The sequence below is a fragment of the Macrobrachium nipponense genome, chromosome 29, assembly GCF_015104395.2.
Source record: "Macrobrachium nipponense isolate FS-2020 chromosome 29, ASM1510439v2, whole genome shotgun sequence".
Lineage (NCBI taxonomy): Eukaryota > Metazoa > Arthropoda > Malacostraca > Decapoda > Palaemonidae > Macrobrachium > Macrobrachium nipponense.
In genome coordinates this window covers 23,799,284-23,824,449 of record NC_061092.1, presented here as the reverse complement: position 1 = coordinate 23,824,449, position 25,166 = coordinate 23,799,284, and the positions used below count along the sequence as shown (strand labels likewise).

Genomic DNA, 25,166 nt, shown 5'->3' with positions numbered 1-25,166 from the left:
TATCAGCAGAGGTGGTCAACCAGAGTGCATGTACTACATGGTGCAAGCTGCAGCTACAAAGTCACAGATCTCCATGGTGTTATAGATTTAAGGCATCTGAGGGTTTTCCAACAGGAAGACTTATGGCAAATCCTTGGATGCTCCCAAAGAGGGAACAAGAATTTCAGAAGATACTGTATTCTTGATGAAAAAGGAAGGCCTTGTTTTGAGTAAAACCTAAAATGCTGAAGGAACTGGTCAATTCTATTGCTCCTTGCCCACTAAACCTTAGCTGACAAGAAAGAAAAGAATTTACCTAGTAGAAAGCTTTGGAAGCAACAAGTGCCTCCTTTGTCATGTGCAAATGCTGCCACCACTGCAAACCAGAAGTAGATGGATGTTCAAAGCAACTCTGTGCCCCACATGGGTTGATGGATATTCTCACAATGATTTGGTATCATTTAACAAAGATTTGGTACACTTCCAAGATCATTTAAAATTTTTCCATAACCACTTTTGAAGGGAGGTTATTCATCATCAGCCACACTTGTGCATCCTTCCATGACTCAATCAGTTGGAGAAAAAGGTCATATCAGAGTCATGTTTTTGCCTCCTAATATGACTACACTCATACAACAGATGGACCTAGGAGAAACTGCTGCAGCAAAGCTGCTATATTACAGTAAGTTCCTAGAAGAGGTGATAGTGGTGTTCCAAGACAAACAGAAGGAGCAAGACTTGGATACATGGGGGGCAAGACTTTGGAGAATCTTTGAAAGTATTCAATGAAGTCAGCCACCTACAAATTTGCAGATTCTTGGAAGGACGTCAACATGTAATTCTTGGAGCACGCTTGGAACTTGATCCTGAACAGGGGATAAAGACTTGACAGACTTCCAAGGTTTTGATGTTGACAACTTGCATGCCCAACTCACAAAGGGAGGTGACGAAATTCCCAAGGCTGATGTATGTGAGTAGCTGGATGACACTGGTATTAAATCTTGGCTTCCAACTATTGTCTGACAGCAAGACAGCTGCTGCTTCAATGCTAGTGAGTTGAAGGAGGAAGCCCCTGAAGATGATAATACCAACAACTGCTTCCATCTTCAACCTGAATGTACTGCTTTCTTCATCCAAGACTTGGTTAACTATGCTAAAGCATATTAAGCCTACATGGAGTTATAATGTACTCAGACTTTTCCAGTCTTCATACCTGCACGAAATTATTGCAAACCCAAAATTTATACTGCTAAGAAATGTACAGATAAAAAAAAAACCTGACTTCAACCCATTTCAATAGCTCACTCCTCTTTGAACAAACCTTCTCAAAAAGATTCTGAAGATCTTGCTTCCTCCTCCCTTCAAACCTAATAATACTATAGCTGTCACTCTTGAAAAAGGTACTCAAAATTTAGCATCTTGTTTCCTCTAATTCCTCCTTAGAATTCACTGACGTTGTCCCTGTCACTCAAGCTTCTCACTAACCCAGTTAGTTTAGCATTTGTTTCTGGCAAGGCACTTGTTCCTAGTGGTGTTCTTGTTTCTCAGGGTAATTTCTCTCATTCCACTTTATCTTTAACATGTAGGGTAGACAGATTTAAATTGCCAGTTATGAGAAAGGTCTCACATTTGGTACTTGCTTTACACCCACTACAACTTATTAACTTTTGTCCCTTGCATACTCTTGTTTTTCTTTGTATGCCATAGTAAATAATTTTTTTTTGTCAAGTAAAATTCTATTCTACTTCTTACATCCTCTCCCCTTCTGTTAAATAATTTGACATAACTTTTTCTTAAAACTGCTTTTGTAATAAATGCTTGAAAGAACTTCTGTAAATAAACCAACAAAATATAAAGAAACACAAATTTAAGGATGAGTACATTTTCAAATAGAGATTTATGACATAACACCCCCAAGTTAGTTTCCATCCTGTAGAGGAGACATGGGGTCTCAAAACTGTATGTGAAAACATAATCTTTTTTCCTAAAATATTCAGTTTCTTATATTTATAATATCAAAATTGAGCTTCTCACATCAAACAAAGAAAATTATGCACTTACCTCCTTCAGTATAAACTTGTCCAAATCTGTAATAACACATTTTGTACATCAGGCAATTTAGTAACGTCGGTGACCCTTCTTTGTCGACGCGAAACTCTCCAGCAGGAGTATAGTAATCATGCTCCTTGATGTGAGCACCCTTGTCTGTGCTACCTCCAATTCGAACCATCCATAAAAATTTGTTGATATCTGAATAATAAAAGAAAATAGGCCAATCTACAAAGAGAAATAAAGGTCAAATGACAAGTTGACTTTTATAAAAATATTTGCATACATTATAATCTCAAGGGCTCATATCTGTGTGATTGCAAATGATGTTATCTAACTATCAGACTATCAAAAGGTTGTAAGTCATACTGGACAATAAAAATTTAGCTATGGAACACCTTACCATCTGAAGAGTAACCAGTGAGGCCGCCAAATATGACAAGCACGTAGTCAACATCCAGTTCCCGCATTATTTCATAAGCTTTATCTTCTGTGCTGGCCATTGCCTGGCCAACACGTGATATATGAGTATTGTTCCAAGTGTTATTATCAACTAATATGGTTCGGTTTGCCATTGCTGTTATTTGGTAACCATAATCCCACCATGACATCACTTTTGCATCCTAATTAAAAGAGATTTAGGTTAGAGCTTCATCATAAATTCTTAAATCACAACATCAAACTTCATATATGAGACTACCACACCACTACAACTACTTATGGAATCATTAGTTGACACAAGTTATTACCTAAAAAGAATATGCAATATTTGATATCTGTATCTAATACAAGTTTTTATTTAAATAATGTTGCATATGCAAAAGAAATTAACACCAGATTAATTTGAAAGCCAAATGCTTTCCTCTTTTCTTTGCAGATATTCCAACATTACAACTCTTAATGGTAAGGTTTAAGTATTCAATTATAGAACAGTACTTCATAGTTAAAATTATCTATAAACCAATCCATTACTCACTACACTATACTGCAGAGGTGTAGAATGGAATATACAAGGAGTGTAAAATGGAATATATGTACAAGGAATAAGGTTGCTGTGTTTAGTATGTGAAAAATTTACTTCCTACCACAATGGGAGTAGCAGAGAGAGAAAGAATATCACAGCTGACATTAGGCTTGATTAGGGTACAATACCTATCAGGGTTTTGCTGAATATGACTTTCCTGTGAAAGGTTATGCCTCCTCAAAGGAGACACCTTTTCCAGGTGTAAAACATTACAGTAATGTTTTACCTGATTATTAGCAGGCCATATTTCTAAATTTCCATGTCTCCCCAAAAATAATTTAGTCTTACAAATGAAAGTATATATTGGATTAGAAGAAAGATAACAGAACTAAAGAACTAAGGCACTAACAGAAGGAGAGACTTTTCAATGATTAAACAGAAATTCATAATAATGACCTCAGGTGTGTTGTGGCGTAACCAGTAGTATGCTTCTCTGAAGTCATCAAATATAATCCTTGATCCATCATGTCCTCGAGCTGAGAGAACAATGGAAGGGGAGCTATATGCCTCTGAAGTAACCCAAGTACAATGCAGTGTATACATCACCAAAAATATGGACATGATACACACAAACATAGTAGCAATCTGAAAGGAAAACATAGAAAGAATGCTGTTATAACAATCTGACCCTCAGTATATCAAGTAAATGTTGGTTACATAGCACTCATGATTGTAAGTTAAAAACTACTACCTTTAGATGATAACCAAAATTGTCCTGGACTTATCTAACTTGCATGCTGAATCTTATTACTAAAAAATCTTATTACTAGAAAATTTGACGATGCAAATTATTTATAGTAGTACTCTTGTTTATAGAAACTACTGACAACACCCCTAGCTACTGATAATGCCACTAATTTGTGAAACGGAAACTGAAAGGTTAGTCTTGCACTAATGTGAAAGGCTAGCTTTATCAGAGTAAAACACACCCACATTGAGAAGGAGAGAACAAGAGAATAATAAAATACCAAAAATATGAAGTTTTCATAATAAAACCAGTATTGTAATACTTACCTGAACACCTGAATTAGCCCTGGTCACTGACCAGCCCGAACTATATCCCCACATATTTACCCACTAAATGGATAATTTTAACTGTCAGTGTTACAAATGCTGCAGGTAAACTCTAGTCAAATGAGTTACCTGTGTTACCGTTGGCAACGCTGCCGCAAATACCGGCCACCAGAGGCCTGTCTCCTCAATTGAATCATTCACTATCAAATTTAAGTGGGGAGGAGGGTAGGAATCATTCAGGTGTTCAGGTAAGTATTACAATATTAGTTTTATTATGAAAACTTCATATTGCAATACACTCCCTGAACACCTGAATTAGCCCAATTAACAACATTTACTCGGAGGTGGGATCAATCTAATTCAGCCCGACCTGTCCACGGAACCTATGCAGGTAACTCATAAACAACCTAACATGTATAAAAGCAGGTATCCTCACCTAGTTATCTAACTCCCATGTGATAAGCTATGCTTCTTATTCATGGAGGTAAAAACATATCTCCTTACCTGGTTGTCCAGCTCAGTAGGTGAGGATGCTTGCAGAGGAAGTACCATACCGTCAATGTCGAGTCCAAGGTACCACCTGAGTCTGACGAACCTCCCATGTGGTATTCTATACCTCTCATGTATGGAGGGGAAATGGTGAACCTCCCATGTGGCTATCTAGCCTCTCATGTATGGAGGAGAAGTTGAGTGTATAGGACCTTCAATTCTCTACTGCTCACTGATGTAGATGACTTGTGCTGAAGAAGTTGTAGTTATTCCAACAAGACCATCGGGATCTGCCTAACCTCAAGGGCCTAAAGGAACAATACACTCAGTCTAAGCTTGACCAACAGAAACACTAGAGTTCATTAGCCTATCACTGCCTCCCTAAACTTCTAACACCATAAAGTTCATTTAGACTATCACTGCCTCCCTAAACTTCTAACACCCTAACTCTACCAAGCCAACTATAAAACTGAGTTACTGCAATGACAGGACCCCGCAAGTACCCTCTCTGAAGAAACTGAAATTCCCTAAGGTACGGTGTTGTGAAAAACCACACCGACTCTCAAATAACCACCTACACGATCGCCGACACAGAGACATTTCTCCGGAAGCCAAAGAGTAGCCCTCCGCGATACTTTGCGCCCTTGGATTGACTAAGAACCCCTTCTTTTGAATGTCTGGATAGCACTGAGGCAATGATTTAACAAGAAGTCCCACCTCTCCTTGACAAGAACATAGTATAACCATCAGAAATGTTAGTCTGGTATGTAAACCCCCTCGAAACCAAAGTGAAGAGGTTATCAAACAGTCCAGGCTCAGAGAAACCCATCGACTCTCACCACATCCACACAGAGTGGGACAAGGCCTCCCACTGGCTGTGAAAGGTGTCTTCCAAATACGTACGAGCCTCATGATCCGTAAACCCTACCACACGAATCAATGAAGGAACCCAATAGAGAAAAGGCGCAACTGACTCGTAAACTGGCAGAGGAGTTACCTGCTACCTCATACATAAAGTGATGCTAGCCTAAGTCCTTCCCCAAAAACTGCCCAACTCGCCGAAACCAGATCAGCCTACTTGATGTTTGAGAGACTGCTGGTTTGGTTGAATACAACATATCAAACATTACTTGAATTAACTGTGAGATTCCTCTGGAGCCTGGAATGCGGAAAGAGAGAATGGGCAAAGTCCACAATCCGTTATACTCTCTTCCTTCACCAGAGAAACAAAAACCCACAACTAGCAAACGAGTCTCTCTTCAAAGGTATCTATCCTCTATCAGACCTGTCCGGCCAGACCGGAACAGGAAAAAGGAGAAAGGCCGAACCCCCACAAAAGCAGCACCCAAGAACCCGGAACCTACTACGCCTGGCTGCTCAATACCAAATGACATACAAGATCCCATCATATCTGAGCCTAACGATCCGATTGCGCAAGAAGATGATAAATTCCTGAGCAAGTCGTACTCGACTGCGCAACCCGCACTTCGCCCAGACATGATGACGTAACCCCTGTCCGACCGCTGTCCACCCCCTCACAAGAGCCAACTGTCACCAGTTCCGCAAAACCTTCAAGAGTTAGTCACTCGACTGCGCATACCCTCACTACCCAGTGTCGATAACATTACACCTTTGCCGAATATACCTTGGCGATGAACGCCCACCCCTGCGAGTCACTCCCACACTGTTGGGCCAAACGTGTACCAACCACGACGATGATCTAACCTTGAACCAGTCTCACTTGACTGCGAAACTCCGCACTCACCAGTGACTATGACACGAGACCGGGCCGACTACAATAGGCGAGTAACACCCCCTAAGAGCGAAGAGGTCGCAAACGCGATCCAACTAACGCCCATTACCAATACTAAACCTGGACTGGAGTCCGGAGCAAGTGAGGGAAGGAAGTACTCCCAGTAGACACGGAATCAAAGTCGAACCCACATTGCAACCCCTAAAGGTGGAACAGAAAAGCAGCAGGAAAAAGTTGAGAAAATAAGCAGAAGGAGAAAGAGAAGTCACTATGAGTAACCACCGGAGCACCTAGCGCCAACATTGTGCAGGTGGAGAACCAACTGTGCGGTACATAGTGCTTTAATGACGGGTTGCGAACTGTGGAACCAATGGTAGCCGCAGAAGGAAATTACCAGCTATCCTAAGAAGGGGGCCGAGGGCACAAAAAGTGCTAACTATGATGCAGACAAACTGCCAACGGCTGTAGCCCCCCAGCAATTACCGCAGTAAGCATGTTACGTCTCACACACCTAAGGTATATAAATGGGAACGAAGAAGGAAGATTACTAACTACCCTATGAAAGGGTATCAATACAGTCAACGATGGCGCAGATGAATCTCCAACTGCCGTAGCCCCCGCAAGAACTACGGAGGACACATTACATCTCAAAACAAGTAAGTATGAAAATACGGAGTAGCGGATACCGCTTTGAAGCATCAACACCAGCAGCCTGAGAACTAAAGGACCTGTGGAAGGTGCTAAGAAGGCAGCCCCTGCAAAATTACTTCCTTAACCCCAAAGAGAGAGAGAGAGAGATCCCCAAATTTTAGGATGAAACCATGAAAACTCTTGCTCTGCTGTGTTATTGGCAAAGAAAACAGGATGAACGAGAAGACTCCGAAGCAACATCCGAAAAATGTCCAGATAAAGAAGATTGTGTAAAGACATTATAAGTTTTAACAGAAAAACTGGGCGAGAGAGAAAACTAGACCGACTCTGTTCCCCACAATAATCTGACAAACATTAGAAAATCAGGAAAATTATTCAAGATGTGATCATGAATACAGTCCGTATTGAAGCTACAGTAATTGACTTGCGTTAAATCGATTTTACGATGGGGTTAGTAATTAAAATCGGCACTACATTGCAATTAAGTCTTCCTATATCTCTTGCGCAGCTGGTGTAGGCAGCAGCGTGCAGTCAGACAGCGAGATTGTTGGGTTTAAAATAGAATTTAGGCCAAAGGCCAAGTATTGGGACCTATGAGGTCATTCAGCGCTGAAACGAAATTGACAGAAAAGCGTTTGAAAGGTGTAACAGGAAGAAAAAACTTCTCTGTTGCACAATGAATCAAGTGTTAGGAGAGGGTGGAAAATAGGATGAATAGAGAGAATATGGAATCAAGAAAGTAAAAGAGAGAGAGAGAGAGAGAGAGAGAGAGAGAGAGAGAGAGAGAGAGAGAGAGAGAAACAATCGTCTAACATCTCCACCTCCATAAATTTGCACCCTCTTCTAAGTTAAAAAGTATTATCTTAATAATAATATATACTCGTATAACTGCGTACAGCTATGAACAACAGAACGAGAACTTGTTGCTAATACGATCGAATCCAAAAGCAACATCACTTTATTATATTCATCCGCGTGCGACAGTAATCGAATCCGATAGCAACATCTGTTTATTGTATTCATCCACGTGCGACAGTAATTACTGTATTCATGTTATAAATGTAGCTGATAAGCAATATTACGTGCATCAGCAACCTGGATAGAAGTCCTAAGCTTTTGTATGAATTCAAAATTAGCCGTGGTAAAAGAAACTAATAGCATGAACGAGCTCATTTACTGTTGTTTTCACACCAACAAAAGATTAATAAAGTAAGGTTTGTAAAACCTATGAACACGAGTGAAAACGAACGGAATCGCTAAATTTTACGCAATCTAACCTGAGGGAAAAACTAGCTTCCAATGAGACGTATTAGTAAAATTTTAGCCTTAAATTAAATCGTAAGACGAACAATATGACTTCGTTCCATATAAATTAAGTATCCAGAAATTCGTTTATACTAACTAGGAACAAAAACATTAGCCGAGACCAAGTAATATGGTTGAATCTGGAGCCAAGGAAATAGACTAGGCGGCATCATTGTCTGTCTAAGCCACACGGAGTATGACAGTGCTGTTTTGACGACAAGCTTGTGTAATTGTAATTTAATTGAAAAGTAATCAATTACATACTTTATGGTAATTAAATGTAGCTTTATTAGGCCTAAAATTAATTTCAGTTGTCACTGTAATTTGATAATACAACTGGTAATTATTTTTTGTAACTGTAATTGACATAAGCATAATGTAATTACTGACGGCAATTAGTCTGTTAAACGGACGAAGACGTCATACAAACTAATTCCTTATAGTATCTGATATCTGATTCTATGGCACAAGATACCATTATTGACTATGTTAAATGTCAACATAGTTGAAAACACGTCTCCTTCAAGACGACAAACATGGCATAAGTGAGGAAGAGTTGTTACATTAGTAATGCTAGCCAATCAGGACAAGAATGAGTTGGATACGGTGACGCAAACTCGTATTTGCCATCAGCTGATTCCAGAGCGAGAATGACTGCTGAGTTAGTATTTATACTACGGTAATATGATGATACATATAATAAACTTATAATGCTGAAGTCGGACAGAATCTGATCTTCATTCCTGTTCGATTACATTCATATTGAATTATCCTAAGATCGGATTCTCGTTCGTGTTCAATTTAGTACACCTGTACTGAATTATCTGAAGTCAGAATGCCTTGAGCCTACAGCATTAGCCACTATAAAAAATTACTCTACCGATATGTAGTACAGGGAATACTTTAGGCTAGGCTACTGTATATGCATACGATATATCATCGTGAACACTAGGCTAGCCGTAGTTAATTGTTATTCGACTTCTCTACATACTGAATTATCATAAGTCAATATGCATTGAACAGAGAATTAGTTGATATTACCATATCATATATGTAGAGGAAAGGAACTTTTAAGACGAAGGAGCAGTATTCAACCCTTTAGAACCCGACAGACCCGAAACCAGATCTGAACGACCAACCATGGCCTAGAAAGCTTCTAATGCAAGGAACTCGAAGCAGGAAAAACCCAAAGAGGCTCTTAGGACACTGTCCCTCTATAAACTACTACTTATAATAGAAAACCGACCTGAAGAAGCCAGCACTTCTCTTCCTGAACACTATGTAGCCTATTATCCCTACTCATCTGTATCTGACCTAGATTTTCATCATCCTGAGAACTTACACATCGAGGGAAAGGGAAATCTGCTGCCAACACTGCCTGATCCGCGCCAAGGGGGCCGGCAGAACCTACCCACTCGGAGGCTTGTGGTTCTCCATTACCCCCAGCACCCGTTAGGGCTGGTTCTGAAACAGGTAGGGCGGCTGAAAAAGAACGATTAGAATCAACTATACTACTACTACCACTACATATCTCTATTTTGGTTAAATTATTCGTCAGGCTAGAAATATGCTAAACATGCTACTAGATGATAACCTGTCCACTAATTTCTTGAATAGCTAACTCTAATGTTTCCTTGTCTCCTGACCAAGACAAACATCTCTGACTGGTATTGCACTGAACCTTCCTACACGAAATAACGAAAAGAACGTCGATCGTGTGAGGGTACTCATCCTACGGTTGCAGGGTGTTCAGAGCCGATGAGCACCAACATGTCCAGCAGTAGAAGGCTCGATCGTCGAACTGTAGATGAAGTAGAAGCAGAGGCGCTTGCAGACGGCGACGACGTTTATTTTAGAGTCGATGAGCACCAACATGTCCAGCAGTAGAAGGCTCGATCCTCGAACTGTAGATGAAGCAGAAGCAGAGGCGTTTGCAGACGGCGACGACGTTTATTTTCTAACTTATCCATAGCGAGTACAAAGTAGTTATCCAAAGTCAAACGGGAGAAAAACGCTAATAACAGTCCAAGGTCGTAATCTGTATCCAAAATACAAAAACTCTTTGAATGGGGTCGGGCTAAATGACCAAAAGTTCGCCTGATGTGGGACTAATCCGCACAGCATGGCAAACAAGAAACAATTGAGGAGACAGGCCTCTGGTGGCCGGTATTTACGGCAGCGTTGCCAACGGTAACACAGGTACCTCATTGACTAGAGTTTACCTGCAGCGTTTGTAACACTGATAGTTAAAATGACAAATTTGTAACTAATTTGTATTTTTCATAACTAACAAACCTGAGGTCTTAACAGTTAAAGGCCCACCTTGAACCACCCCTCTAGCAGTCTAACTGGGTTAGAAGTATAACTGGCGGGTCGGTCACACGACGCCGAGGGCATTCTGGGTATACATGCCCCATGACCTGGTATAGATGCCAATAGTCCTTGGATCGTTCAAGTTTAATTTTAATTCTACCGGTTTCCAGCTTGGCGCTAGTAAATCCTGATGTTAAGACCTCAGGTTTGTTAGTTATGAAAAATACAAATTAGTTACAAATTTGTCATTTGTTCATATACGAAACAAACCTTCGGTCTTAACATTAGGATAGGCTTACTTATTGGATGGAGGTAAGTCTCTAACTGACTGGGAGTTTGCCATCTATATCCATTTCTGAATATTAGGAGTATTCTAAGAGAATGGACTATAACCCTTGAACCAAAGATAAAAGGAAATCTATTGGTTTCCCTCACTGGGTGTTGGTATCATGCCATGGTTTATAAACTATGGGAAAATAGAGGACCCTCCATTCTCATACACCACTCTTGTCCCTTGTATCTGGATCTACCATCATCCCTCCCTTCCTTATTACCGAGAGGGGTGTGTTGCTACTGAAAAGTATACTATACTCTAACATAACTTTACAGTATGGCTGACCACCTCACCTGCATCTAGTCTGTTACAGCTCATGATGGTACTCTCCTTCATACTGCCCGTAGGTAAAGGAGTAGAAAGAAAGTAGTACAGAAAAAAGACCAGTCATCCCATTCATTCTACTTTCATACCTTCATCTTAGACTAGACACAAACTGACCTGCCAGGGGTACTGGATGAGCTATAACACTGGACCCAAGGAAAAGGTATCCAAGGATCTATGGACAACGTCTTTTAAATAAAAGGAAGTGAAAGTCGTTTGGTGTTTCCAAACACCAGCTTTCAGAATTCTCTCCACAGACATATTCTTCTTGAATGCCAAAGAAGCACTCAAGCCTCTAATGTCATGAGCCCTAGCCCTCTCCTGGCTATCTGACACCCTGCCTTCTGTCATGTAGGCATTCCTGATCGTTTCTCTTAGCCAAAACGATATTGTATTCCTGGACACTTCCTTTTTGTTCCATCCTGTACTTATGAACAACCTCCTGCACCCTGGCCTGAGGTGCCTTGTCCTCCTTAAGTACTCTCTTGTTACCTTGACGGGACACAGAAGCATCTCATCTTTGTCATGATCTACAAAATCTGCCAGAGAAGGTATGGAAAAAGAGTCAAATCTGCCATCCACTATTGATGGGTTTTGAATTTTGGCCACGAATTCTGGCACAAACTCGAATCCCATTGACTTCCAACCTCTCGAGTGCTTTACAATATATGGCAGGCCATGTAGTTCCCCCACCCTTTTGGTTGAAGCTAGGGCCAATAAGAAGACTGTCTTCAGGGTCAGGGTCCTATCTGTGGACTGCCTTAGTGGTTCGTAGGGGGGTTTTGTCAGACGACTCAGTACCATGGTCAAATCCCAATCTGGGGCTTTCAGTTCCTTTGGTGAACATGACTGCTCAAAGCTCTTCATCAACATGGCCAACTCCCATGAAGATGAAATGTCCACGCCTTTCATGTGTAAGACCGAGGCTAGAGCAGCCCTGTACCCCTTCACCGCAGACACAGACATATGCCTTTCTGTCCTGAGATATATCAGAAAGTCTGCTAACTGCTGAATAGGGGTACCGAGTGGAGACAAGTTCCCTCTACGACACCAATCACAGTATGCTGACCATTTTCCTTGGTATACTGCAGCTGATGACTTTCTGATATTTCCTGCCATCTGCGCTGCTGCTTTTTGCGAAAAACCTCTCACTCGCAAGAGATACTCGACAGTCTCCACCCGTGAAGTGATAGGGACTTCACCGACCAGTGGTACCTCTCCATGTACGGCTGACATAGCAGGTTGTCCCATGGTGGTAACTCTCTCGGCACGTCTATTAGGAATTCCAAGAGGTCTGGAAACCATTCTGCCTTTGGCCATAACGGAGCTACCAGAGTCATTCTGAGGTTCTGAGACCTCATTACCCTGTTCAGAACCTGACGGATTAGACAAAATGGAGGAAATGCGTAGACGTCCAGATTGTCCCATGGGTGTTGTAGCACATCTGCTACTGCCTCTACGTCCGGGACTACCGAAAAATACACTCCCAACTTTTTGTTGTACCTGGTTGCGAATAGATCTATGATCAGCCTTTCCCACAACCTGAGCATTCTGTCCACTACTTGTTGGTGCAAGGACCACTCCATTCCCAGGATCTGATCCCTGCGGCTCAACTTGTCAGCCACTATGTTTCTTTTTCCCGGAATATAACTGGCCCTGATGTCTACTACGTTCTCTACAGCCCACTGATGAAATTGAACTGTCATCACATGTAACTATCGAGACACTAGACCTCATTGTTTGTTTATGTAAGCTACTACTGGGGTGTTGTCTGACATCAAAACCACTGAATGCCCCTGCACCCTCACCCGGAATTCCTGTAGTGCTAGAAATGCTGCTTTTAGCTCCAGCACGTTTATATGGAGTTTTCTGTCCTCGCCGCTCCATTTTGCTGAAACCATCAGCTCCTACATATGCGCTCCCCAACCTTCTAGTGACGCATCTGAGAACAGCAGGAGATTCGGGGAGGGTTGCTGAAGGGGACCACCCACTGTCAGATTGCTGTCCTTCACCCACCACAGCAAGTCTTTCCTCACTTCTGCTGAAAAGGGAATCTGCTCATACGTGTGATCTACTATTGGTGACCAGAACTCCTTCATCGTTCATTGTAGAGATCGAAGATGTAACCTCCCTTGTGGTACTAGCTTCTCCAAGGAAGTTAGAACTCCCAGTACTACCTGCCACTGTTTTGCTGGCTGTGTTTGTTTTTCAAGAAAGGCATTCACCACTTGTTTGCATTTCTCTACTCTCTGGTCTGTCAGGAATACTTTGGCTTTTATTGTGTCTATAACCATTCCCAGATACACCAGCCGTTGACTTGGATCCAACTGCGACTTCTCCTGATTTATCACAATGCCTAAACTGTGACAAAACCGTAGAAGGGTCGCCCTGTCCCTGAGTAATTTCTCTCTGGACTTTGCTATCACCCGCCAATCATCTAGATATTTTATTAGCCTGATCCCCTGAGCATGCACCCATGTCGACACAAGAGTGACACTCTTGTAAAAACTTGAGATGTTGTCAATCCGAAGCACAGAACTTTGAACTCGAAAACTTTCTCTGCAAGACTGAAGTGGAGAAATTTCCTGGAAGACTGATGGACTGGGATCTGAAAGTATGCGCCTTTCAAGTTGACTGTCAGCATAAAGTCCTTGATCCTGACTGCTTGTAGAACCATCTTTGGAGTTTCCATTTTGAATCTGGTTTTTCTTATAAACAGATTCAAAGTTGACAGGTCTATTACTGTCCTCCAGTCCCCACTGGGCTTTGGGTACAAGGAAAATCTTGTTGTAAAAACCCTCTGACAGAATGGATACTTGTTCCACAGCCCCTTTTTCCATTCTTCACTTCCTCTTGCAGAATAAAAGCCTTCTGAAGTTCTTGAGCATAAACGAAGTGAGACAATGGCTGTTCTGTCAGGGGTGGGGATACTTCGAACGGAATCAAATACCCGACCCTGAGGACCTCCACCTCCCACTGCTCTGCTCCCAGTTCCTGCCACACCTTCCAGTGATTTGCCAGGCAACCCCCCACTGGTGTGGCTGAGTGATGAGAGGCGCCTATCCTATCGTCTTGAGCCCCTTCCTCTTCCCCTAATCCCCCTTTCTCTGTTACTTCTATTGTGAAAGGGCTGATGAGTTACCTTCTTTGGGGAAGAGGGTCTCATTGCTCTATTAGGGATGTTATGCCTAACTGGCTTCTTCCGAAGTATTTGCTGCTGCCCTACCTCCATAGGATTAGCCTGACTGCCTGCTGCACCAATCTATCGTTAGTGTCCATCCTTCTTCTATCTATAGCCTCTTCTAGTACGGCCTCTGGCAATAGCAATTGCGACTAAGATATTCCCATTCCTCACTGCTAGCAGGGAATCAAAATCAACAGTGCAACTTAGTCTAGCCAAAGCTGCATCCCTCCTCATTAACAGGATATTTGCCCAAACATTGGCACTTAACCCTCTTACGCCGAAGCGGTAAAAAAAAAAATTGTCTCCCGTGTGCCGGAGGAGTTTCGGAGTGAGCGCGGAAGCGGAAAAAATATTTTTTTCAAAAAATCACAGCGAGCTTAGTTTTCAAGATTAAGAGTTCATTTTTGGCTCCTTTTTTTGTCATTGCGTGAAGTTTAGTATGCAACCATCAGAAATGAAAAAAATTATCATTATCATATATAAATAATGCGATATATGATAGCGCAAAAACGAAATTTCATATATAATTGTATTCAAATCGCACTGTGCGCAAAACGGTTAAAGGTAACAAGTTACTTTTTTTTTTCATTGTAATGTACACTAAATTGCGATCATTTTGGTATATAACACATTGTAAAACGATAAAAGCAAATATTATCACAAAATAATGCATGAATTCGTAACGCGCGGACGTAAACAAATATTTTTTTCAAAAAATTCACCATAAATCTAAATATTGTCCTAGAGACTTCCAATTTCTTTCAAAATGAAGACAAATGATTGAATATTACTATACTATAAGAGTATTAGCTTACAATTGCAGTTTTCTACCATATCTGACGAGTTAAAGTTGACCGAATGTCAAATTTTTTATATATATATATTTTTTATATGCAATTATTTCGGAAATAAGAAAAGCTACAACCTTCAAATATTTTTTGTTTTATTCTACATAAAATTGCGCACATTTTCATGTATAAAACTCTATGAAATGCCTAATATGAAACGGAGCAAATATTCCGAGAATGGGACGTATGGAGGGAAGGAATGATTTTTTTTTAAATTCACCATAAATCTAAATATTTTGCTAGAGACTTCGAATTTGTTTCAAGATGAAGATAAATGACTGAATATTACTAGACTGTAAGAGTTTTAGCTTACAATTGCGTTTTTCGACCATTTCGGTAGAGTCAAAGTTGACCGAACTTGGTTTTTTTTTCTATTTATCGTGATTTATATGCAAATATTTCAAATGAGAAAAGCTACAACCTTCAATTATTTTTTGTTGTATTCTACATGAAATTGTGCACATTTTCATATACAAAACTTTATGTAACAGCTAATTCAAAATGGTGCAAACATTACCACAATCGCGCGTATGATTTTTTCGGAAGAGTTACTGCGCGGACGTAAAGAAAATGTTATTTTTTTTCATAAATTCACCATAAATCGAAATATTGTCCTAGAGACTTCCAATTTGTTGCAAAATGAAGGTAAATTATTGAATATTACTAGAATATAAGCGTTTTAGCTTAAAATTGCGTTTTTCGACCATTTCGGTAGAGTCAAAGTTGACCGAAAGTTGAAATTTTGGCAATTATCGTTATTTATATGAAAATATCTCAAAACTGATAAAAGCTACAACCATGGGTTGTTTTTAGTTGTATTGTGCATGAAATTGCGCACATTTCCATATATAAAACTTTATATAACGGCTAATTTTAAAATGGTGCAAACATTACCACAATCGCATGTATGATTTTTTTCGGAAGAGTTACCGCGCAGACGTAAGGAAAAAATTTTTTCATAAATTCACCATAAATCAAAATATTGTGCTAGAGACTTCCAATTAGTTGCAAAATTAAGGTAAATGATTGAATATTACTAAAATATAAGAGTTTTAGCTTACAATTGCGTTTTTCGACCATTTCGGTAGAGTCAAATTTGACCGAAGGTTGAAACTTTGGCAATTATCGTTATTTAAATGAAAATATCTCAAAACTGATAAAAGCTACAATCATGAGTATTTTATTGTTTTATTCTACATAAAAATGCGCACATTTTCATACATAATACTTCATGTAACGGCTAATTTACAATGGTACAAAAATTATGTCAAAGTGACGAAATAATTTCCGAGATGTGTCAGATACTTTTTAGTGGTGCAAGAAAGAAATTCGCGCTTGCGCGCCTGCGTAACGATTGTAAACAAAACAACACCTTGATCCGTGAACTCCCAGCATCCCCCAAGGCGCGTGATTCAAAAGTTTTAGGCTGGTAGGCCTATAAGTATTTTTCCGCGAATTTAAAAAAAAAACTTTTGTCAGTCGACGTAAAATACATCCAGTCGGCACGCGGGAGACAAAAAATGTCGACGTAAAATACGTCCAGTCAGCGTAAGAGGGTTAAATTAGTCAAGTACGCAATTGCTAATGAACATTGATTCATCCACTGCCTTCCTCCTCACTTCTGAGGATGCAATCTTTGCAACTGCTGTCGACCAAAGATCCAGCCAAGAAGCAGTCTGAAAGACAGAAGAAGCTGTTGCTTCTAACGTAGCAGCCTCTTGGCAAGTGATCAAAAGGCATTCCATTTTCATTTGATCTAAGGTTAATCCAGGCCTTAACCTTACCAAATTTGAGTTGGTTTAATTTGTCTAGACAGTAAAAGAACCGTCGGTGTCGTATAATATTTTCCGTTTCATCATTGGAGGAGGGATAAACTTAAAACGATTTATTTGATCTTAAGGAAATGATATTGTTATAATACAATAAAGTTTCATACATACTTACCTGGCAGATATATACATAGCTAAGACTCCGTCGTCCCCGACAGAAATTCAAATTTCGCGCCACTCGCTACCGGTAGGTCAGGTGATCTACCTGCCTGCCCTGGGCGGCAGGACTAGGAACCATTCCCGTTTTCTATCATATTTTCTCTCTTCCACCTGTCTCCTGCGGGGAGGCTGGGTGGGCCATTAATCGTATATATCTGCCAGGTAAGTATGTATGAAACTTTATTGTATTATAACAATATCATTTTCATACAATGAACTTACCTGTCAGATATATACATAGCTGATTGGCACCCTTTGGTGGAGGGTCAGAGACAGCTAATATGGAATAGACAGGTAAACAACATATGTTGTAGGTATAAAAGAAAAAACCTTGGTTCCTACCTGATAGGTGGTAGACTTCGTGGCTGTAGCCCGGTAGTCTGCATCACCTCAAGACTTTAGCGAGATATTAGATCTATGGCTAGAGTTCTTGTGGGTCTGTCGATGGGTATAAGAACCGCTTACTCGGCAGAGCCTAAAAGGACTTTGTCAATGGGTACTGGACCACTTCTATGACAACACACCTTGTGAAGGAGCATAACCAATCCCGACCACCTGATCCTAACCACCATGTTATATATAGAATTGTTCTGAGTTATCCCCGAACTCATAACAAACAACCCATAACTCGAAACGAAAAAACTCATTCATGAAAAAAATTCTCAAAAAAAAAAAACTTTTAATACTCCCCTAAAAGATATCACAAGAGTTCCTTACTGAACAACAGTGACTGGCCGCCAGTGCAGCACCGAGCCCTCTTTTGTCAGCAGAAATCTAGAACATATCTAGTAGACGGTATGTACAAATTTAAGGATTGGTGTTTGCTCCCGTACCCAGTATTGTATCCGCCGATACAAATGGTCCCAGAGAAAAACATTTCTCGTAGGTCACGCGAACGTCTTTAAGATAGTGAGATGCAAAAACTGAATTGCACCTCCAATATGTCGTGTCAATGATTTTCTTTAATGACATATTCTTCTGAAAAGAGAGAGACGTCGCCACTGCTCTAACTTCATGGGCTTTTACTCTTAAAAGCGGAAAAGAGTCGTCAGGACAGAACTTGTGAGCATCCGTAATGACGCTCCTAATGAAGAAAGCTAATGCGTTCTTAGACATGATTCTTGTGGGGTCCTTAATCGAACACCAAAGACTTTGTCTAGAGCCTCCCATTTGTTTCTTTCTTTGTAAGAAGAAGTTCAAGGCTCTTACCGGGCAAAGAGACCTCTCTGTTTCTCTCCCTACTAGACTCGATAAGCCTTTGATCTCGAATCTCTTGGGCCAGGGATTCGATGGATTTTTCATTTTTCGCTAGAAACAGAGTTCTAAACGAGCAAAAGGGCCGAGTCTTTGTTAAAGCCGACTTCATCTTCTAGGGCATGAAGTTCGCCAACTCTTTTGGCTGTCGCCAAAGATAGGAGAAACAAGCATTTTCTTGTTATATCCCTGAACGAAGCTACGTGGGGAGGCTCAAATCTGTCAGACGAAAGGAACTTGAGAACTACGTCCAGGTTCCAGCTGGGTGGAGTTAGTTCCTTCGATTTTGTCGTTTCAAACGATCTAATCAAGTCGTGCAGATCTTTATTGTCAGCAATATCTAGGCCTCTGTTTCTAAATACTGCCGACAGCATGCTCCTGTATCCTTTGATTGTCGATACAGACAAATGAGAGACCTCTCTCAAGAACAATAGGAAATCGGCGATTTCGGTTATAGAGGTACTGGAGGAGGACAACTTCTTAGACTTACACCACCTTCTGAATACCTCCCACTTCGACTGATAGACTCGTCTAGTGGAAGCTCTGCGGGCTCTAGCGATAGCGCTTGCAGCTTCGCGAGAAAACCCCCTCGCTCTGACAAGTCTTTCGATAGTCGAAAGGCAGTCAGAGCGAGAGCGGGGAGGTTTTGATGAAACCTCTCGAAGTGTGGCTGTCTGAGAAGATCCATCCTTTTTGGAAGGGATCTTGGGAAGTCTACTGTCCACTCCAGCACCTCTGCAAACCAACTGTCCACTCCAGCACCTCTGCAAACCAATCTTGTGCTGGCCAAAACGGGGCTATCAGGGTCATCCTTGTCCCGTTGGACGCTACGAACTTTCTCAACACTTGTCCCAGGATTTTGAAAGGGGGGAAAGCGTACACGTCCACATGAGACCAGTCCAGCAGGAAGGCGTCGACCACGAGAGCTCTTGGGTCTTCCACCACTGAACAAAAGACTTCCAGCCTTTTGGAAAGGAATGTGGCGAACAGATCTACGTGAGGAGTGCCCCAAAGATCCCAAAGACTCTGACACACCTCTGAATGAAGAGTCCATTCTGTGTGAAGGACCTGGCTTCTCCTGCTCAGTCTGTCCGCCCTGATGTTTCTCGTCCCCTGAACAAATCTTGTTAGGAGGGCGATGTTTCTTTGTGAGGCCCAAATTAGCAGATCTCTTGCTATCTCGTAAAGCGACACTGAGTGTGTTCCTCCCTGCTTCCGAATGTAGGACAGGGCTGTAGTGTTGTCCACATTCACTTGGACCACACTGTTCGTCACAAAGGGTTCGAAGAACTTTAGCGCTAAGTGAACTGCTAGAAGTTCTTTGCAATTTATGTGCCAGGACATCTGTGCTGCCTTCCAGGTGCCTGACACTTCTCTCGGTCCTAGTGTTGCTCCCCAACCCTTCTCCGATGCGTCGGAATACAACACTCGGCTTGGGTTCGGAACTTCCAGAGAAATTCCCTTGTTCTCTTTTAGAGGGGACAACCACCATTGCAGGTGTGGTTTCATCTCCATTGGAAGGAGAAAACTGTCGGAGAGAAGTCCCGTCTTCCAGTTCCACGATTTCCTTAGGAAAAACTGAAGAGGGCGAAGATGTAGTCTTCCTAGAGGAAAGAACTGTTCGAGCGAGGAAAGGGTGCCTAGTAGGCTTAACCATTCCCTCGCCGAAGTTCGTTCTTTCCCTAAGAAGAGAGAGACTTTTTCCAAGCCTCTCACGATTCTCTCTTGCGAAGGAAATACTCGAAAACACCGAGAATCCATCTGAATCCCCAGATAGACCAAGTTCTGTCTGGGAATCAGCTGTGACTTCTCGAGGTTCACGAGTAGTCCCAACGCCTTTATCAGGTCTAGGGTCAAAGAAAGGTCCTCCAAACACTGTCTCTCTGTTCTGGCCCTGATGAGCCAATCGTCCAAATATAGAGAGATGAATTGACGCCTTTGAGGTGAAGAAACCTCGCCACATTCTTCATCAGGCTTGTGAAGACCTGAGGAGCTGTGGATAGGCCGAAACACAAGGCCCTGAACTGAAAGATCCTTCCCCCCGTCATGAAACGGAGGTACTTCTTCGACGAAGGGTGAATCGGGACATGAAAATAGGCGTCCTGGAGATCCAGCGACACCATCCAATCTCCTTGACGTAACGCCGCAAGGACTGAGGCCGAAGTCTCCATAGAGAACTTCTCCTTTCAAACGAACTTGTTCAGAGCGCTGACATCTAGAACTGGTCTCCAGCCCCCCGAGGCTTTCGCAACCAGGAAAAGCCGATTGTAAAACCCCGGAGAGTTTTGCTCTAGAACCAGTTCTATAGCTCTTTTGTCCCACATTTGATTCACCATCAGACGAAGAGTATCCCTCAGTACAGGGTCCCTGTATCTGGCTGACAGTTCCCGCGGAATGGTCGTTAGTGGAGGACTGTCTTGGAAGGGGATAAGATATCCCTTCCTGATTATGGACATGGAAGAGGCGTCTGAGTTTATGAGTGACCAGGCGTCTGCAAATTCGAGAAGCCTGGCCCCCACTGGTGTTTGGAGGCTGTCTGTCTCACTTCCCTTTCTTAAAGGGACGGGAAGGAGCCTTACCTCTCCTCTCAAGACCTCTTCTCTTAGAGGTAGCTCTGGAGAGAGGCCCTCCTCGAAAGGGCTGAACCGTAAGAAAGTCGGTCCTTTCTTGTCAAACAGAAAACAAGAGGTCTCTTCTTCCTTGCAGTTTGCAGGAGAAGATCCTGAGTCGCCTTCTCAGTCAGTGATCGAGAAATGTCCTTCACTAACTGAGAAGGAAACAGGAAGTCAGACATGGGAGCGAAAACCAGGGCTGCTCTCTGTGAGGGAGAAAACCGCCTTGGTTAGGAATGAACTAAAAATACTCCTCTTCTTAAGGAGTACTGCTCCGAAAAGAGAGGAGATTTCTCCCGATCCGTCTTGTACCGCCTTGTCAATACAAGCAAGAATACTGAGAATGACTTCGGGGTCAAGACCATCCGAGTCATGAGCTTTCTTAGACATCACCCCAAGGGACCAGTCTAGGAAATTAAACACTTCCAAATATAAAGAGGTCCCTTGAGGAGATGATCCGTCTCCGAAATAGCCCAAGACACGCGAGCTCCATTCAAAGCGTGCTCCTTGACGAGTCAACCAAGGTTGAAAGTCCGCTTCGGCTGCCGCTGGAAGAGAAAGGCCCATGTTCTCCCCAGTTCGGTACCAGAAACCTCTCTTGCCAGAAAGTATGGCTGGAGGCATACAGAAGGTGGTCCTGCCCAGATCCTTCTTAGACAACATCCATTTGTCTAAGGACTGAAGCGCTCTCTTCATAGAGATCGTAGGTCTCATCTTCAAGACCGACGAAGACTTAGGCACAATCGCACTCGAAAACAGTGATCGAGGCGAAGGAGGAGCGGCAGGAGTTAAAGAATCTCCGTATTCTCGTAAAAGAAGGTCAGTTAGAACTTTATAGTTCGAGACTCCTTCTCTCCCGTCACCCTCTTCTTCCGAATCTCCTTCTCCACCTTGTGGAGAATCGGCCTGAAAAACGAGAGGATCTTCATCCCGTTCTCTCTCTACTGGTGACAAACTCCTACTAGGAGAGGGGCTCATAGAGTGAACCGACTCTCTCTCACGTCTAAAAGAAGTCTCGCGTCTGCTTGACTTCTCGTGCCTGAACAGCTCCTCGCGCTTGGCTGGCGCTTCACGCTTGGCTGGAGCGTGTAGCCTGGCTGGCATCTCGCGCCTGGCTGACGTCTCGCGCTTGTCTGGCGCCTCACGCAACTCCTCGCGCCTGGCTGGCGCCTCGCGCCTGGCTGAATCCTCGCGCTTGGCTGGCGCCTCGCGCCTTGGCTGGCGCCTCGCGCTTGGCTGGGCTCCTCGGGCCGCTTTGGCTGAATCCTCACGCCTAACTGGCGCCTCGCGCCTGGCTGGCGTCTCAGGCCTGAGCGTATCCTGATCTCGAGCAACTCGCTCGGATAGATCCTGACGTTTGTACGACTCTTCGTGCCTGGAAGACGTCCCATGTCTGGCGGACGCTTCACGTCTGGCTGGAGAAAGAAGACGAGACTTCTTAACCCCTTCTTTACCGGGTGGGTGAGCAGAATGTAAACATTGTGTTCGCTGCCGAACTGAATCTCTCGGTAGTGACTCCAGTTTGGAGGGGTGCCGATCGTAAAAATATTTGCCAAAAATACACTAATCAAGACAGGCTAATGAAATTATCAGGTATTATTAGCACTATAATAACGCATATTCTCTGTTAGTTTTATCATCCTACAGGGAAAATAAATGATTTTATGAAAAAAAAATGTGAAACTCAGTGTCCCTTGTACAAAGGACACTGGTGGTCGGTGAATAGAAATTCGGTCTTACAGAATGTTGGTATATCGCACCTGGAACATGCACATAAAGTATTATCAAAATAGAACAGTAAATAAGCACGTAATAACAAAAAAAAAAAAAAAGCAAAAACTAAAGCGAAAGCCCCGCCAATAAATATGGAAATCGCAAATTTTATAGTATATCTTTCAAAAATTGGTCCATGTCATTTTCTACGTTTTCTAAGATTAGTTTCATCACAGAAAACAACTTTAGGGGCATCAGAGGTATCTAAACTAATTTTTCAAGTTTCTTGTCCTCAGAAAAAATCGTTTTCGCTTTTTCTCTGGTTTGGTTTTTTATATATAAAGTTACTATAAGGCTTTATTTCTACCTTCATTTATCTGGTGTTCATATCTTTTTTGTGAAATGTAATAAGTGAATAAATAAATAAATACAGTAAATGATGATACAACTGGTTTTTTACTTGGGTAGAAGTTATTACATGTTTACGCTTGTCTGGTTTTGTGATTTTTTGTTGAGACGCAGTTCATCTGTCACCTACACACTACTATAAGCAGTAATAATATTTTTTTGGGTTCATCATACGTCTGGCATCGTGTCATACTGTTTTATTTGCTCCAAAACTCTTCAAACCGAATTACAGAATGATTGGAAGTCCCTATCTGAAAAGAGGAGTTTTGGTGGTACTATGCGTACCACCTTTATGCACCCGGTGCGGTGTAGTAGACTTGAATGGTGGTACCCACCTACCTCCAAACAAACTTTCGGTAATGAAGAGGTTAATAGGAAGTCTAGCGTCCTTCTTGCGAGGGGGATCCCTTGAAAGAACTCCAACCAAAGAGGCAATCTGCTCTTGAACTGCAAGCAACATCCTCTTGGAAGCCACCCCAGCGTCCTCTTCAATAGAAGAAGCAGGAGAACTCGAAGGAGTGCGATCATCAAATACAGCTCTAGGAGGCGTCGAAACCAGCTTAGCCTTCTTGATAGAAGAAGGAGCTTCCTCCGAGAAGCGCTCCGGGCTCGAGTCGAACGCGCTCTTTCCAATGCCTTTTCAGTGGCCTAGAAAGATCCGAGTCCTTCCACCCTCGTTTAGGTGAAGGGAACGAACTGGACGACGAGAAACAATCTCGTAGGACGCTTCTATTTGAGCGGTCCTGAGCAGACTGTAACGAAACAGAAACCTGGATGAAGGGACGCCTGACCGTTGGGGATTACCCCACAACCTCCGTACGACTTTCGACTTTCCTACTCCTCTGGGTATGTGAGTTTGGAAGAGGTCTAGGCCTGGGAGCATCGCAGACGGTCAGACGCCCCCTCCACAACACTGGGAACACTCACTTCACTTTGTAATTCACAATCACTAGCCTTACCTTGCATGGCCGCCATCTTTGTCTTCATTTTACGAAGAGTAGCCTTCAGATTGGCGATTTCAGAAGCCGAATCCGAATGCAAAGCCTGTGAGGATTCAGATACATAGGGAGAATCATATTCATTAACAAAAGGAGATTTAGACTCAGAAAAAGGCTCAATAGGCCTTGTACTCACACTCTTTTGTGCATCCCGTCTAATCCTATCCCTCTCTAACTTCTTCAAGTAAGAAGTTAGAGTCTTCCATTCATTAGCATCCAACTTTTCACACTCAATACAGGTGTTAGCCAAAGAACAGTCAAACCCCCTACATTTACGACATACAGTGTGAGGATCAACCGAAGCCTTCGGTATCCTCACCTTGCAGCCTACATTCACACACACTCTCACACTAACACTTGAATCAGACATTCTATTAGAAAAATCAAAAGCAAGTCCAAATCCAGTCCACAGTAGCGAATGCCAAAACAACGATCCAGTACGTCACCAAGAAATCCAATAAAGATGATCAATAAAGTCTTGAAAAGCGAATTCCAGTCAGGAGGTAGTAACAACAATGTTGATACCACCGGCGACAGAGAAAATATGATAGAAAACGGGAATGGTTCCTAGTCCTGCCGCCCAGGGCAGGCAGGTAGATCACCTGACCTACCGGTAGCGAGTGGCGCGAAATTTGAATTTCTGTCGGGGACGACGGAGTCTTAGCTATGTATATATCTGACAGGTAAGTTCATTGTATGAAATTATCCCTTCACGCAATCCGTGCGTTTACGTGTTGTAAAATGGACACCGCATGATTTGAACAAGGCAATTCATACGACACCTTGGCATCCTTTTTCACACCAAACGCCATGTCAATCCCCGGAGGAAGCATACTCGCAGGTGATTCTGTTCTCTCCGAAAGGTTACTGAACTGACGAATCAAATCAATCACCTTGGCATACGAAGCCAGAAACTCTTGGTTCTC

The 25,166-nt window shown here is 42.3% G+C and overlaps 1 protein-coding gene across 2 annotated transcripts in view; it reads right to left on the bottom strand.

The window, feature by feature from the left end:
- Nucleotides 1–25,166, bottom strand: part of LOC135206191 (dolichyl-diphosphooligosaccharide--protein glycosyltransferase subunit STT3A-like) — a 37,922-nt gene that overhangs the window by 3,061 nt on the left and 9,695 nt on the right. For both annotated transcript variants that reach the window (XM_064237515.1, XM_064237516.1), the window contains exons 10-12: nt 3,449–3,637; nt 2,432–2,651; nt 2,041–2,229 (exon numbers count right to left, since the gene is read on the bottom strand). In XM_064237515.1, coding sequence (XP_064093585.1) covers nt 2,041–2,229; nt 2,432–2,651; nt 3,449–3,637 — 598 coding nt within the window. The remainder of the gene's footprint in view (nt 1–2,040; nt 2,230–2,431; nt 2,652–3,448; nt 3,638–25,166) is intronic.